General features: G+C 38.9%; 1 protein-coding gene across 1 annotated transcript in view; it reads left to right on the forward strand.

Moving 5' to 3' along the window:
* The window catches only part of DRC3 (dynein regulatory complex subunit 3), an 85,126-nt gene that overhangs the window by 15,482 nt on the left and 56,958 nt on the right, over positions 1-12,686 (forward strand). Inside the window, 2 exon segments of the mRNA XM_043978563.1 lie at positions 2,540-2,656; positions 7,935-8,101. Coding sequence (XP_043834498.1) covers positions 2,540-2,656; positions 7,935-8,101 — 284 coding nt within the window.

Consider the following 12,686-nt stretch of genomic DNA (forward strand, 5'->3'; position numbering starts at 1 on the left):
ATCCTTGATTTCTACCACTGGGTTCACAGTGTCATACTCCCCCAGGGTAGGTTTAGCTGTCAACAGGTTAACACTTGTCTGGGTACCCAGTTTATGACTAAGACAAGTTATTATAAAGGCAGAATGTAGAGACTACTTCTATAGTACTCTATAGTAACCAAATATAATGGTATGAAGGATTATGGCCACAAGACTAACACAGAACATTAAACACCAGTGACGAGATGGACACACAAAGTTATAGCTGCACATAGATGGAAGTCCCCTTCTTAGGTCAGATTCTGGGATAAATATGGATGTGTGTGTGTAGAAATATATATTTATATATATAAACATACATACATATATACACACATAAATACACACATAAACACATATACCCAATTTAGTCTCCCTCAGTTAATGACTGGAAGAGTTTTCTGTTTACAGGCTTCTTCAACCTCTTACAGGGTCCCCTCCTCTCCTGGCATGGACAAGGAGTACCCTGTGAAGGAAAAAAAAATTCCTACAAGGGGTTAAATATTGCTCAAAGCAATGTCAATCCCTTAGGGGGAATCCCTGAGTTTTTATTACGACTTATTGCCAGTCAATTGCCACTTAAACACAGATAAGACAAACACTGCTGCAGCTTCCCCACCAGTGTGTGGGTTTATCTTAGCTCAGAAAGGTTGGGACTAGGGTGAGGGTGGGATCTGATCTGGTATAGCTCTCAGAAAAAGCTCCTTAGGTGAAAATCTCACCTGAGTGTTCTTAAAGGGCAATTCTCCCCAAGAGGCTGCCCTTCCCCTAAAGAGGCTGCCTGATCAGTTCCCTTTCCCCAGTCCTTTCATGGTTGCCAATTGTGACAGTTAAAATAAGATAAACCAAGGCACAAAGTTCCAAGTATGCTCAATTTATTAGTAAAATGTGAATTACCAATAAATAGGATCTAACCTTCTTCAATAAGCTAAGACCCTGAATGAGGAGGACAGTTCTCTTTTTATAGGTTTTAGGGAGTATAGAACAAAAAAACAGAGCAAGGTGGGTGACCTCATAGGCCTGATAACAACATGACTGGTTACGTAGCTGAAGCATGGGGAACAGTAAGATCAGTTGAAAGACTGGTAAAGAGGGGCTAGCAACAACCCCCACTTTTCCCCCCTTCAACTAAGGAGTATTCAGTGTTTGAGTGAACCTGCAAGATAGTGGCCCAGACTTTTTGGGCAAACAAAGCAGACATCCTTGAAAGATAGCTTGGGGGCAGCTAGGTGGTGCAGTGGTTAAAGCACCAGCCCTGCATTCAAGAGGACCTGAGTTCAAATATGACCTCAGACACTTGACACTTACTAGCTGTGTGGCCCTGGGGAAGTCACTTAACCCTCATTACCCTGAAAAAAAAAAAAGAAAAAAACAGAAAGAAAGATAGTTTGGTGGTATAAAAGATATTAGGCCTGATTCCAGGTCAGGTAAATTCCTTGATGCAGGAATAGAACAGTAAAAAGAACTAGGTTTCTAAACTTAACTCATTACAGGCCACCTAAATTCTGAACTAAGTTCAAGGACAGAAACCCGTGACTAAAGGAGTTACAGGACAAAATCAATTAACTGTAAATAGGATCAATAAAAAAAAATAAGGAATCAATCTTGATCATTTCAGTATGTCAAATATCTTTGTATGCTATGGATTTTCTTCCCATTCTATTGTTAATCTTATTGCTCAAGGCCACCACTATCAGTCTTTCCCAGCTGTGTTTGTGCTAATTATTATTTTCAGACACAAATATGTATAACCTTTATTTGTCTGGTAACAGGAGATAATGAAATTCTGCTTGTCATCTTTCCTGCTATGTTAACCTGCCAGAAAGCCTACAGTACCACATTACTTATGATACAGGAATGTATTACTAAATATAATGAAACTTGAAGTAGTTTCAACTTCAGAAGTAAGGGTTTCATCTTGTAGACTACTCTACACCCTACTAATAATCCAAATGAAGGTCAGGACCCTTGTGGAGTGAATTCATTAAGTGCCCCCCCGCCCCCCAGCTTGCAATTCTGCATTCAGTAACATGAAAAAAACAAAATAAAACAGAAAAAGCACCGGCTGGTGTCGGAAGACCTGCCTCTGGTACTTATTATCCAGGTCACTATGGGTTAGTCATTTAATACCTCTGGGAATCAGTTTCCTTACCTATAAAATTAGGGGGCTATACTAAAAGGCCTAAGAGGTCCCCCTACAACTCTAAATATATAAGCTGTAAGCCTTTCAAATGATTCCTGGGCAGTCCTAATGAACAGGATACCTTGCTATAAGACAACAAAGTTGTCTTAATATCTGGTTTGTCTTCCATTTGGATAACAGAAGGTACCCAGAGAACAGGGTCTTTACTCTTGTTTCTATAGTGGTCTTCACACATCAGTGGGCAACCACAATTAGCCGAGTGTTATTTCTTGTTGTTATTGATGTTGTTGTTTAGCATCGAACATTTGAATTCGATAGATATATAAATAGTCGATCAAATGGAACTGTTATCAATTACACTGTCTTCTCTGATTTTAGACATCCTCAGGATTGACAATCTATGGCAGTTTGAGAGCCTGACAAAATTACAGCTAGACAACAATATCATTGAGAAGATAGATGGATTAGAAAGCCTAGTTAACCTGATCTGGCTTGGTAAGGTTGACTTTTTTGTTTCTTATAATCAAATATGATACCACTGACTCATTTTCATATTAATAAACATCAGTCACTTTAATCAATCAAGTACCATTCTGTTAGCATGTATTTATTTATTATTTTTTATGATAGAACTTTTTTTTAAATTTCAGCAAACCTCTTCCTTGTCACTAAAGAAACTTTCTATGGTCCTCACTTTTCTCTGTCTGCTCATCTTGCCTTTCTTTTGCTTGACTTTTAGCTCCTTAAAGTGGGGCACTATTTCCAGGCTGCAGTGTCCCAAGCTTCAGGAAGTCCCAGGTGGTATGATTTATGGAGGATCAGGTTCTTCCCTTGCCTGACCTGTTCCCTGATCTGTAGATGCCCCCAGACCAACTTGCTAATCAACCAGTTTTGTGTGTTGTGGTTCTCAGCTCTGATGAGCCTGTGCCCCTCCCCAACCTGGGCCTCTCCTACTTGAGCCTACCTCCTGGTTCTCAGCAGGGGTGAAAAACCCAAGTTCTGCCTCAGCACCAGCATAGACCCCTGTAGTCTCCCCCCTGCCAAGGGCTCAGCCCTCTCACCAGACTGTGAGCTTAGTTCCAGACGACACTGGCGCTTCAGCTGATTCAGCAGCTCTGGGGGGTCTCTTTCTCTGGTGAGGCCTTCCTGGGACTGGATCTGTGTCAGGGTGACTGTGGGGTTGGGCTCCACTCCTGTCTCAGCACAGCAGCTCCCTCCTTCTGACCTTCCAAGCCATCCTTGTTTGGAAGATGATTTCAGCATGTTCTTCTGTGGGTTTTGCTGCTCCAGGAATTGTCCTATGGCATTATTTGGATGTTTTTTGGAGCAATTGTGTCATGAGTTCGGGAGCTCACTGCCTTTCCTCCACCCTGGAAATCCCCAGCATGTATTTATAATGCATTATATCATTTGTAGAAAGGAAAATATTAATTTTTAAAGTATTTTCAAAACATGATAGAAACATTTTTAGAAATGTCAAAATTGAACACTGTCTTCCCAAATTCCAAAGCCCAATCCATTGCAACTGGAGTATGGAAGCTACCTAGAGAAGGATAAGAGGTCACTAAATAAATCACAGGTAGTCTTTTCCTCAGTGCTGCGCCTTCAGTCGTGTTGGTGCCCAGTGTCAAAATAAGGGGAATATCAAAACATACCAACATATGTAGCAGCCCTGTGATGAGAGAGGAGTATGAGGAGGGTTATTTACTCTGAGAAACTTCAGTTCAATTCCATAAACATTTATTAAGCAATAACTATGGTGGTTCTCTTGGCCATGAATAATCTAGGCCAGAACACTCAGGCATAAGCATGTGACTGGCTGCAAGTTCCAAAATTCAGGGCACACCTAGGCCATGGGGACCACCCTTTGAGAACCACTGATCTACTGTGTGTAAGTTTTATCTGAAAGTACTATCCAATTCTGAGGGGGATATCATGACACAAACCCAGTCCCTTACCTTTTGGAGCTCATGTTCACCCGGGGCAGCCTAAAGTAAACAAGTAAATACAAGATCATTCAAGAAGAGAGAAACTAGATGGCATCAGGAAAGGAGGTGGCACCTAAAGTGAGCCTTAAAGGAATCTGAAGCTTTTAAAAAGTAGAAGTAGAGAAAGAATGCATCCTAAGCAGAGGAAGAGCTGTGTAAAAGCCTGCTCTAATGATATGGGGTTTTTTTGGTATTTTTTGGTTTTTAGTGAGGCAATTGGGGTTAAATGACTTGCCCAGGGTCACACAGCTAGTAAGTGTTAAGTGTCTGAGGCCGGATTTGAACTCAGGTACTCCTGACTCCAGGGCCAGTGCTCTTTCCACTGCGCCACCTAGCTGCCCCTAGTGATATGTTTTTAAAGTGTATGTCTATATTTACTTTTTCATTAATGCCTTTTCTTTCTATCACATTCTTTCTGCATACATTCTCCCCCTCCTCTACTCAGAGAGCCGCCCCTTAGAGGAGTTTTAACCTGAAAGAGGAAAAAACTCAGCAAAACCAACCACTTCATGAAACAAGTCTGATGTTATATGCAGTGCTATAACCCTAGTCTTTCACTTCTGCAAAGAAGAGAAAGAAGTGGATTTTCTCTACTCTTCTCTGAGGCTAAGCTTGGTCACTAAAATTGCTCAGGATTCAGTCCCAGTTTTTCTTTACATTTTTGTAGTCATTTCACATATTGTTTTCCTGATTTCGCTTACTTTACTCTGCATCAGTTCATGTAAGTTTTCCCATGTATCTTTGAATTCTTAATATTCAACATGTCTGATGGCACAGTAATATTCCATTATGTACCTGAATTTTCTTAGCCCTTCCCCTGTTTTGTTTCCCATTCTTTCATAATACAGAAGTGTTATTATGAATTTGGAATGCATGGGACCTTTCTGTTTTTTATCTCCTTGGGCTATATGAATGAATAACATTTATTAAGTGCTTATTATGTGCCTAATGCTGAGGCACCTACTGTAACTAGCTATCATTTCTATATTACTTTAAGGTTTTTAAAATGCTTTACATATTTTATCTTCTTATTTTACCCTCATATCAACCCTTTGAGATGGTTGCCATTACTATCCCCATTTTACAAATGAGGAAACTAAGGCTGAGTGAGTTTAAGTGACTTGTTGAGGGTCACACAGCCAGTAAGTGTATCTGAGGGAGGATTTGAACTCTGGTCTTCTTGACTCTGGATCCAAAGCCCTCTCTACTCTACCACCTAGCTGCCGTGGTACAAAAGTAAACACAGTCCCTGACCTCAAGGAGCTTACATTTTCATAGGGGAAAACAACATATATTGGGAAGTAGTGGCAGCAGAAGGCTACTTTGCTCTAGAAGTTTACAGGGATGGTAAGAGAGGCCATATGATGGTAGATTTACATATTCCTTACTGAAGCAATGGCAGAATTGATTTGATCATGGTTCCAGAACTGATGCAGGGAGGGGGAAAGATTGCAAGGGTAATCCTGAAGTAGAAAAGCAATTGATGGGGAGATGGCTAGGGAGTAGGGAGTAAATTGAAGTGTATTTCAAGCCTACCTGAAATAGTAGACCAGGTGAGACTGTCACCAGTTAGGATAGCCAAAGACATGCTTTCTGGGCCAGGCAAGAATGCAATTGTCAAGAAGGTGGCCTTAGAGTAGGGTATGCCTAGCAGTGGGATCTCTGAGTCATAGGGTATGGATACTTTAATCAGTTTTATAGAAACTCCAAATTGCTTTCTAAAACGATTGAACCAGTTCCAACAGTATGTTAGTGATGCACATAACTTTAAATAATATATCCAATTAAACATGTTTTTATAATCTGCTAAAATATTAATTTTTCTGCCAAATATTATATTAATCTAAAAACCCCAAAACAAAAACCTCAACATCTCCATTCCTTTTTGAAGTTTCATCTTTCATTTAAGAGGATGCCTCTGTTTTAGGTCCAGCCCTTCTTGCTGCCTGTCAGTCCTTCCCTTTTCTGGAATGTTTTGCTGGCATCTTCCATGCTAGAGACCTCAGTCTCATATTTCTCTGTGGCATACCTCTGGTGCCTCCCTGCCTTTGGCCACAGAGGTAGGAAACCACATAGGCATACCTGACTTAAACCCTACCCCTCCCTAAAGAGCCATTACCTCTCTTTACCATCCTGGGATTGCCTTCATGCATGGATCAATGACAGACTTATCAATGACAGTCCTATCCATCAAACCTCAGAGGAGTAGTGAGAACTTAGGTTAACAGTGCACCAAATCAGTGGGTCAGCGTCTGGAAGGACCATCTTTGAATCTCTCCTCCTTCCATGGCATAAAGAATCTTGGACTCTAGAAACATCCCTACTTTCATTTTCCCCCTTGATTTTCCCAGCGTTGTTTTGTAAGGGGCTAAAATTCTAGCTAGGATGTCTAAAATCTAATGAGTGGTCGCCTTAAATTAGTAGCATTAGCAAGAGTTTAGACTTTTAACCATTTATTAAAGTGCATTAGAAGCTAGTGATCAGAGAGAAAGAGGTCAAGATGCCTTCCCCTATTTTTCTAACAGAGCCAGAATCTCTACTCCAGCCAAGCCAAGGTCAGGGCCAAAAAAGACCTCACTCCTCCTTCCTTCTCCCAGAAGCCTCCTGTCCAACAGGAAACAGGGCCGTCGACAGACACACACAGCTCCAAGCTGATTGGCTGATAACTCTGATTGACACAACTAACAGGCAGTTCTATAGATGTAAGTTCCCGACGCAGGGCAACTTCTGGACACTAAAGTCACATGGTTTCTTTTCATGGTGGAGCTTCCCTGCAAAGTAAGTCTTTCCTAGCAGGGGGTGTCATTCCAATTCTCACAGTTTCAAGGTGTCAACTGCTGTTCCACGTTAGTTCAAAGATGACCTCAGATACTCACTAGCCATGTGATCCTGGGCAAGTCACTTAAGCCTGTTTGCCTGAGTTTCCTCATCTATAAAATGAGCCGGAGAAGGAAATGGCAAACCGCTCCTATATCTTTGTCAAGAAAACCTCAAATGGGGTCATGAAGAGTCAGACACGACTGAACAACATTTGTTGTACCACAGTTAATTTCCAATTATTTCTATCAAATTATCTTTGCAAATGATTTGCAAAATAGTAACACATTTATCATAATTAGAAATTTACAGAGTGCTTTCTACACAGCAACCCTATGAGGGAGAGAATACAACTGTTCAGTGTCAGAGACTGAATTATTTGAACTAGCATTCTGTCCACTGCCCCACCTCACTGCCTCCTCCCACCCCCCCAAAAGATTAGACTACAAATGAAATTCCCATTCCATACAGTATAAAGCATAGCTTAAGATAATCAAACACAGCATTAGCTACTTAATCTCTTAGCCAACTAGGTGGCATAGTGCATAGAGCACAGACCCTTGAATCAGGAAGATCTGCATTCAAATTTGATGTCAGTCACTTATTTAGCTGTGTGACCCTGGACATGTTATTGACCTCTATCTACCTTAGAACCCTCAACTGTCAAAATGGGGGAAAGAATAGCACCTACTTCCCAGGGCTGTGGTGAAGATCAAGTGGGATGATAAGTATGAAGTGTCTGACACACAGCAATTCAATATATGCTTGTTTCCTTTCTTCTTATAGAATTGTAAACTCCTCAAGGGCAGCAATTGTTTCATTTCTGTCTTTGTATACCCAGCACCTAAAATGTAACTCTTTGTTTTATTTAACGTGGAGAAACTGAGAGAAAAGTATAATTTTTACTTACTTTAGTAATAAAATTGATATCAATTTAACACATTTCTTAATTTTAAAAAAATTTTCAGATTTATCTTTCAACAACATTGAGTCAATTGAGGGCCTAGATACCCTGGTTAACTTAGAAGATCTGAGCTTATTCAGCAACCGCATTTCCAAGATGGATGCTATGGACTCATTAGTAAAGCTTCAGGTCTTTTCCATAGGAAACAACATGATTGATAACCTCCTTAACGTAAGTGCTCCGGACTTTTGCCAGTGTTTCATCAACAGGATGACTTTTCTTTTAAAGAAAAGCCATTTATATCTTTTAATAATCATAGGTATACAAGACTGCTTAGAGATATAGAAAACAATAAATAAAATAGTCTTTATTATATTGGGATGGCTCTCTGGGAGTGGGGAGGAAGGATTCAAGGGGAAATTTAGGTGATGTTAAAAAAAAAAGACATTGCTAAAATTTATTTTTAAAAACAAAAAAGCAAAAAGCCAGAAAACAGTGTCTAAGAGGGCGTTCCTTTTCATTCAAAATAAGGGGATAAAAATCAAATCTGCAGGAAGGAGAGGAGAGCGTGCAGGTATTCTGTAATCCCAACCAATCTAGTTTTCAAGGAAATATACCCTCAAGCCTAGGTCACTTCAGGTTTCTGTTCTATAAGGTAAATGCAGCATAAGCTTGATGAAATGAAATGTTTGATGAATTGTGTTCTGGACAACTGGATTTTCCAATTGATTGAGGATTATCTCAGACTCCCTTCTTTGTTTTAACCATTGCAGTTTTTAAAATGTATCAGCTTGGGGGCAGCTAGGTGGTGCAGTGGATAAAGCACCAGCCCTGGAGTCAGGAGGATCTGAGTTCAAATCCAGCCTCAAACACTTGACACTTACTAGCTGTGTGACCCTGGGCAATTCACTTAACCCTCATTGCCCCACAAAAAAAAGAAAAAAAAAGAAACAAAGAATAAACAACAATTAAAAAAAAAAAACATGTATCTGCTTGGCTTGCCTACCTTAATAATTCCATATATGGGCAGCTAGGTGGCGCAGTGGATAAAGCACCGGCCCTGGATTCAGGAGGACCTGAGTTCAAATTGAGCCTCAGACACTTGACACTTACTAGCTGTGTGACCCTGGGCAAGTCACTCAACCCCCATTGCCCCGCAAAAAAAAAAAAAAGAATAACAGGGTTCTCTAGATTTTTTGTAGGAGCTACTTTTTATTTTCCTAATTCTTAAGCTGTTCACTTCCCCAATCTACACCCCTCCACCAGAAACAAGTGCTCTTTCACTGCTCCCCAGAGAAATGCCATTAAATCTTCAGATAGAAAAGGAACCCTGAGCACAAATGCCATTGTCCAAGCCATGGTTAGTTAGACACATGATCTGGAGCAGGGTTAGCTCCCAGAGGATCCTCCTTGTACCATTCAGGAGCTGTAGTAGCAGGCTATAGAAATGAATTTCCACCCATTTCATCTGATGGAAAGACCATCAGGATAGAGCCGAGAATCATAGAGTTATAGCTCAAAGGAACCCAGAGGTCATCTAGTCTAAGAGTTCTCTCAGGCTTGACCAGCAGACCACTGTGGGCAACACAGAGGCAGAGAAATATGCTTGTCTGAATCGAAAGTGGAGCCTCACTGCCTCTCATTTCCTTGTTCCCAAGGCCCTTTCCCTGCTATGGCCTTTTCTCCCCTGTCAAATATTTTATGAGTGTCTCATTCCATTCCATTCTCAAACCTGAGGTACCAATCAGCTGGAGTCAGGCCTTGCAAAGTCTAGCCAGAAGTCATGAAAGTGGGGGAATTTTTTGGACAGTATGGAACTGAGGTAAAGATGTAAAATGCTTCAGATTTTGATGTTTTTAAGTCTCAAGCTCCCAGGAGAGAAAAGTAGTGGTTTATATGTTACTGCTGCTGGTGTCAGGTTTTTTTTTCTTTTTTCCTTTTTTTGGTCAATATGTGCTTATGAGTTTTATATGGTTTAAGCATTTCTTTTGTTTGGAGTAAATAAATTATTCTATACATTGTACATGAAATACCTTTCTAATTCTTCCTTTTAGACATGAGCCAAATCTAAGCTTAAAGTGAGCTAGTAAGTGTCTGGGGCAGCATTTGAACTCAAATCATCCTAGCTTACAGGAATATCAGAAACATATCCATATTTATTACAGCTACAGCAGACCTTTTGCACACATACACACATACACAAACATGATATTGTAACGATTGGAATAACGCCACCTGCTGGAGACTTACTGTAGAAGAGTTCCGCCCATGAAGTGAAGGTCTTTGAGGGCAAGACCAGGAGTCTTTTCTTTGGCGTCAGGAAGTGACACGGGGTAGTGGGAGGAAGAAGGAAGAGACTAGCGCTCTGTCTCGGGCTCTCTTTCCTTTGGACTCTGGTGGAGAGCGGAGCTAGAAATGTGCTCTCCCTTTAATAGATAGGAATCTAGGCCTTTCTCTTTACCAAATTCTTATTCTCCTTAATAAATGCTTAAAAGTCTAACTCTTGCTAAAGCTTATAATTTATTGGCGACCACTCATTAAATGTTTTAGACAGTTTAGCTAGAATTTTAGCCCTTAATAATATGAATAGTCATCAAATTTAGGATCATAGGGGATAGGGGATAGGATCATAAGGGACCTCAGAGTCCATTTAGTTCAACTTTCTCATTTTATAAATAAGGTAAGTGAGGCCCAGGAAAGTAATGTAAATTGTCCAGGGTCACACAGGTAGTAAGCATCAAAAGCAGGATCTGGATCCATATCCTCTAAATCAGAGCTTCTTAAACTTTTTCCACTCTTGACCCCTTTTCACCCAAGAAATTTTTACACAACCCCACGATGGCATGTGCATTGCAAAGTGTGCATGCTGTGTGTTCAGAACCAAGACTGCAGTGACCCCCACATTCAGTTACACAGATCCATTTAGAGCTAGGGTCAGTGCTTTTTCCACTCTGCCACAAGGATTCATCTCTGTCTATATCACCCTGCCATGTTATCTCATATTTGCATTGCTTTGTTTAATAAGCTGGAAATTTCCTTATTAACCTATATCCAAAACATTTTCAGATTTTCAGATATTTGTTTCAGTGTACTATCAAAAGATAAGTCTGGCAACTATTCTTGTTTAGTATGGAATCAAAAAGTTATATTTGTTCATAGTAAATGGTTTCCTTGTCCATTCATATTTAGAAAGATCTGTGTCTTTAAAATAAAATGAGAATGATTTCTGTAGATCAGTCAAGTGATTTAATAAGATCTTTACTTTCTTCACTTTCACTTTGGGGACAAGTATTTTTTTTTAATTGGAAAATGTCACAATGTCATTTTGTAAATTTGTTCTACACAGCTCTTTTTCATAAATGTAGTCATGATCTTTTTGGATCAGAGTATAAATTTGAGAAACTTGCATTGATTTATTTGGATTACTAAGTTAATTTTTTTAATTGATTTTTTACAAGCAACTATTATCTCTCCTTCCTTCTGTACCACTCCCAAGTGAAAAAAATATTTTTAAAGCCTTCGGGGTAAATATGTATAGTTCAGAAAAACAAATTCCCACATTGGCCATGTCCAAATATGTATTCTGGATTTTCATCTATTTAATCTATTACCTCTGTACCAGGAAATGAATGATGTGTTTCATCTTTAGCTCTCTGGACTCATGGTTTGTTATAGCATTAATCAGAATTCTAAAATCTTTTTATATTGTTTTTCTCTACAATGCTGTAATTGTATAAATTGTTCTCCTAGTTCTGCTCATTTCACTCTGAATCAGGTCATATTGGTCTTACCAATTTCCTATGAAACTGTCCATTTCATTATTTCCTATGACAGAATAATATTTTGAGCTTTTTCTTTTTCTTTTTTTCCTGCCTATTTTATTTCTCTTACTAGATTATAAGCAAAACTTATACTATATCTATTTACCATATTATATAATATGGTATAATAACATAAAATAATAATATAATTAATGTATTAACTTATATACTATAAATATATTATAAAATAAACAATGGATTATATATGCATAAATGTATATGTATGTATAAGTATGTATGCATATACACATACATACATACACACACATATAATCTTTATCACAGATATTCTGTGCTTTTCAAGGAGTTCTTTTCTTTTTTTCTTTTTTTTTTCATAAAAGTATTTTATTATTTTCCAGTTACATGTAGAAATAGTTTTCAACATTTGTTTATATAAGATTTCTAGTCCAAATTTTTCTCCCTCCCTCCCCTCCTTCCCCCTACCCAAGACAGCAAGCAATCTGATATAGGTTATATATGTACAATCACATTAAACATAGTTCTGCATTAGTCATGCTGTGTAAGAAGAATCAGAGCAAAAAGGAAAAACCTCAAAAAAGAAAAACAAAAAAAAATAGAAAAAGTATGGTTCCATCTGCATCTAGTTTCCATAGTTCTTTTTTTCTGGATTTGGAGAGCATTTTCCATCATGAGTCCTTTGGAACTATCTAGGACCATTGTATTGCTGAGAAGAGTCAAGTCTATCACAGTTGATCAACACACAATGTTGTTCATACTGTGTACAATGTTCTCCTGGTTCTGCTCATTTCACTCAGCATTAGTTCATGTAAGTCCTTCCAGGTTTCTCTGAAATTTGTCTGCTCATCGTTTCTTACAGCACAATAATATTCCATTACATTCATATACCACAACTTGTTCAGTCATTCCCCAATTGATGGGTATTGCTTCAATTTTCAATTCCTTGCCACTACAAAAAGAGCAGCTATAAATATTTGTGTACATGTGAGTCCTTTTCTCTTTTTTATGATCTCTTT

This window comes from Dromiciops gliroides, chromosome 1 (genome assembly GCF_019393635.1).
Source record: "Dromiciops gliroides isolate mDroGli1 chromosome 1, mDroGli1.pri, whole genome shotgun sequence".
NCBI lineage: Eukaryota > Metazoa > Chordata > Mammalia > Microbiotheria > Microbiotheriidae > Dromiciops > Dromiciops gliroides.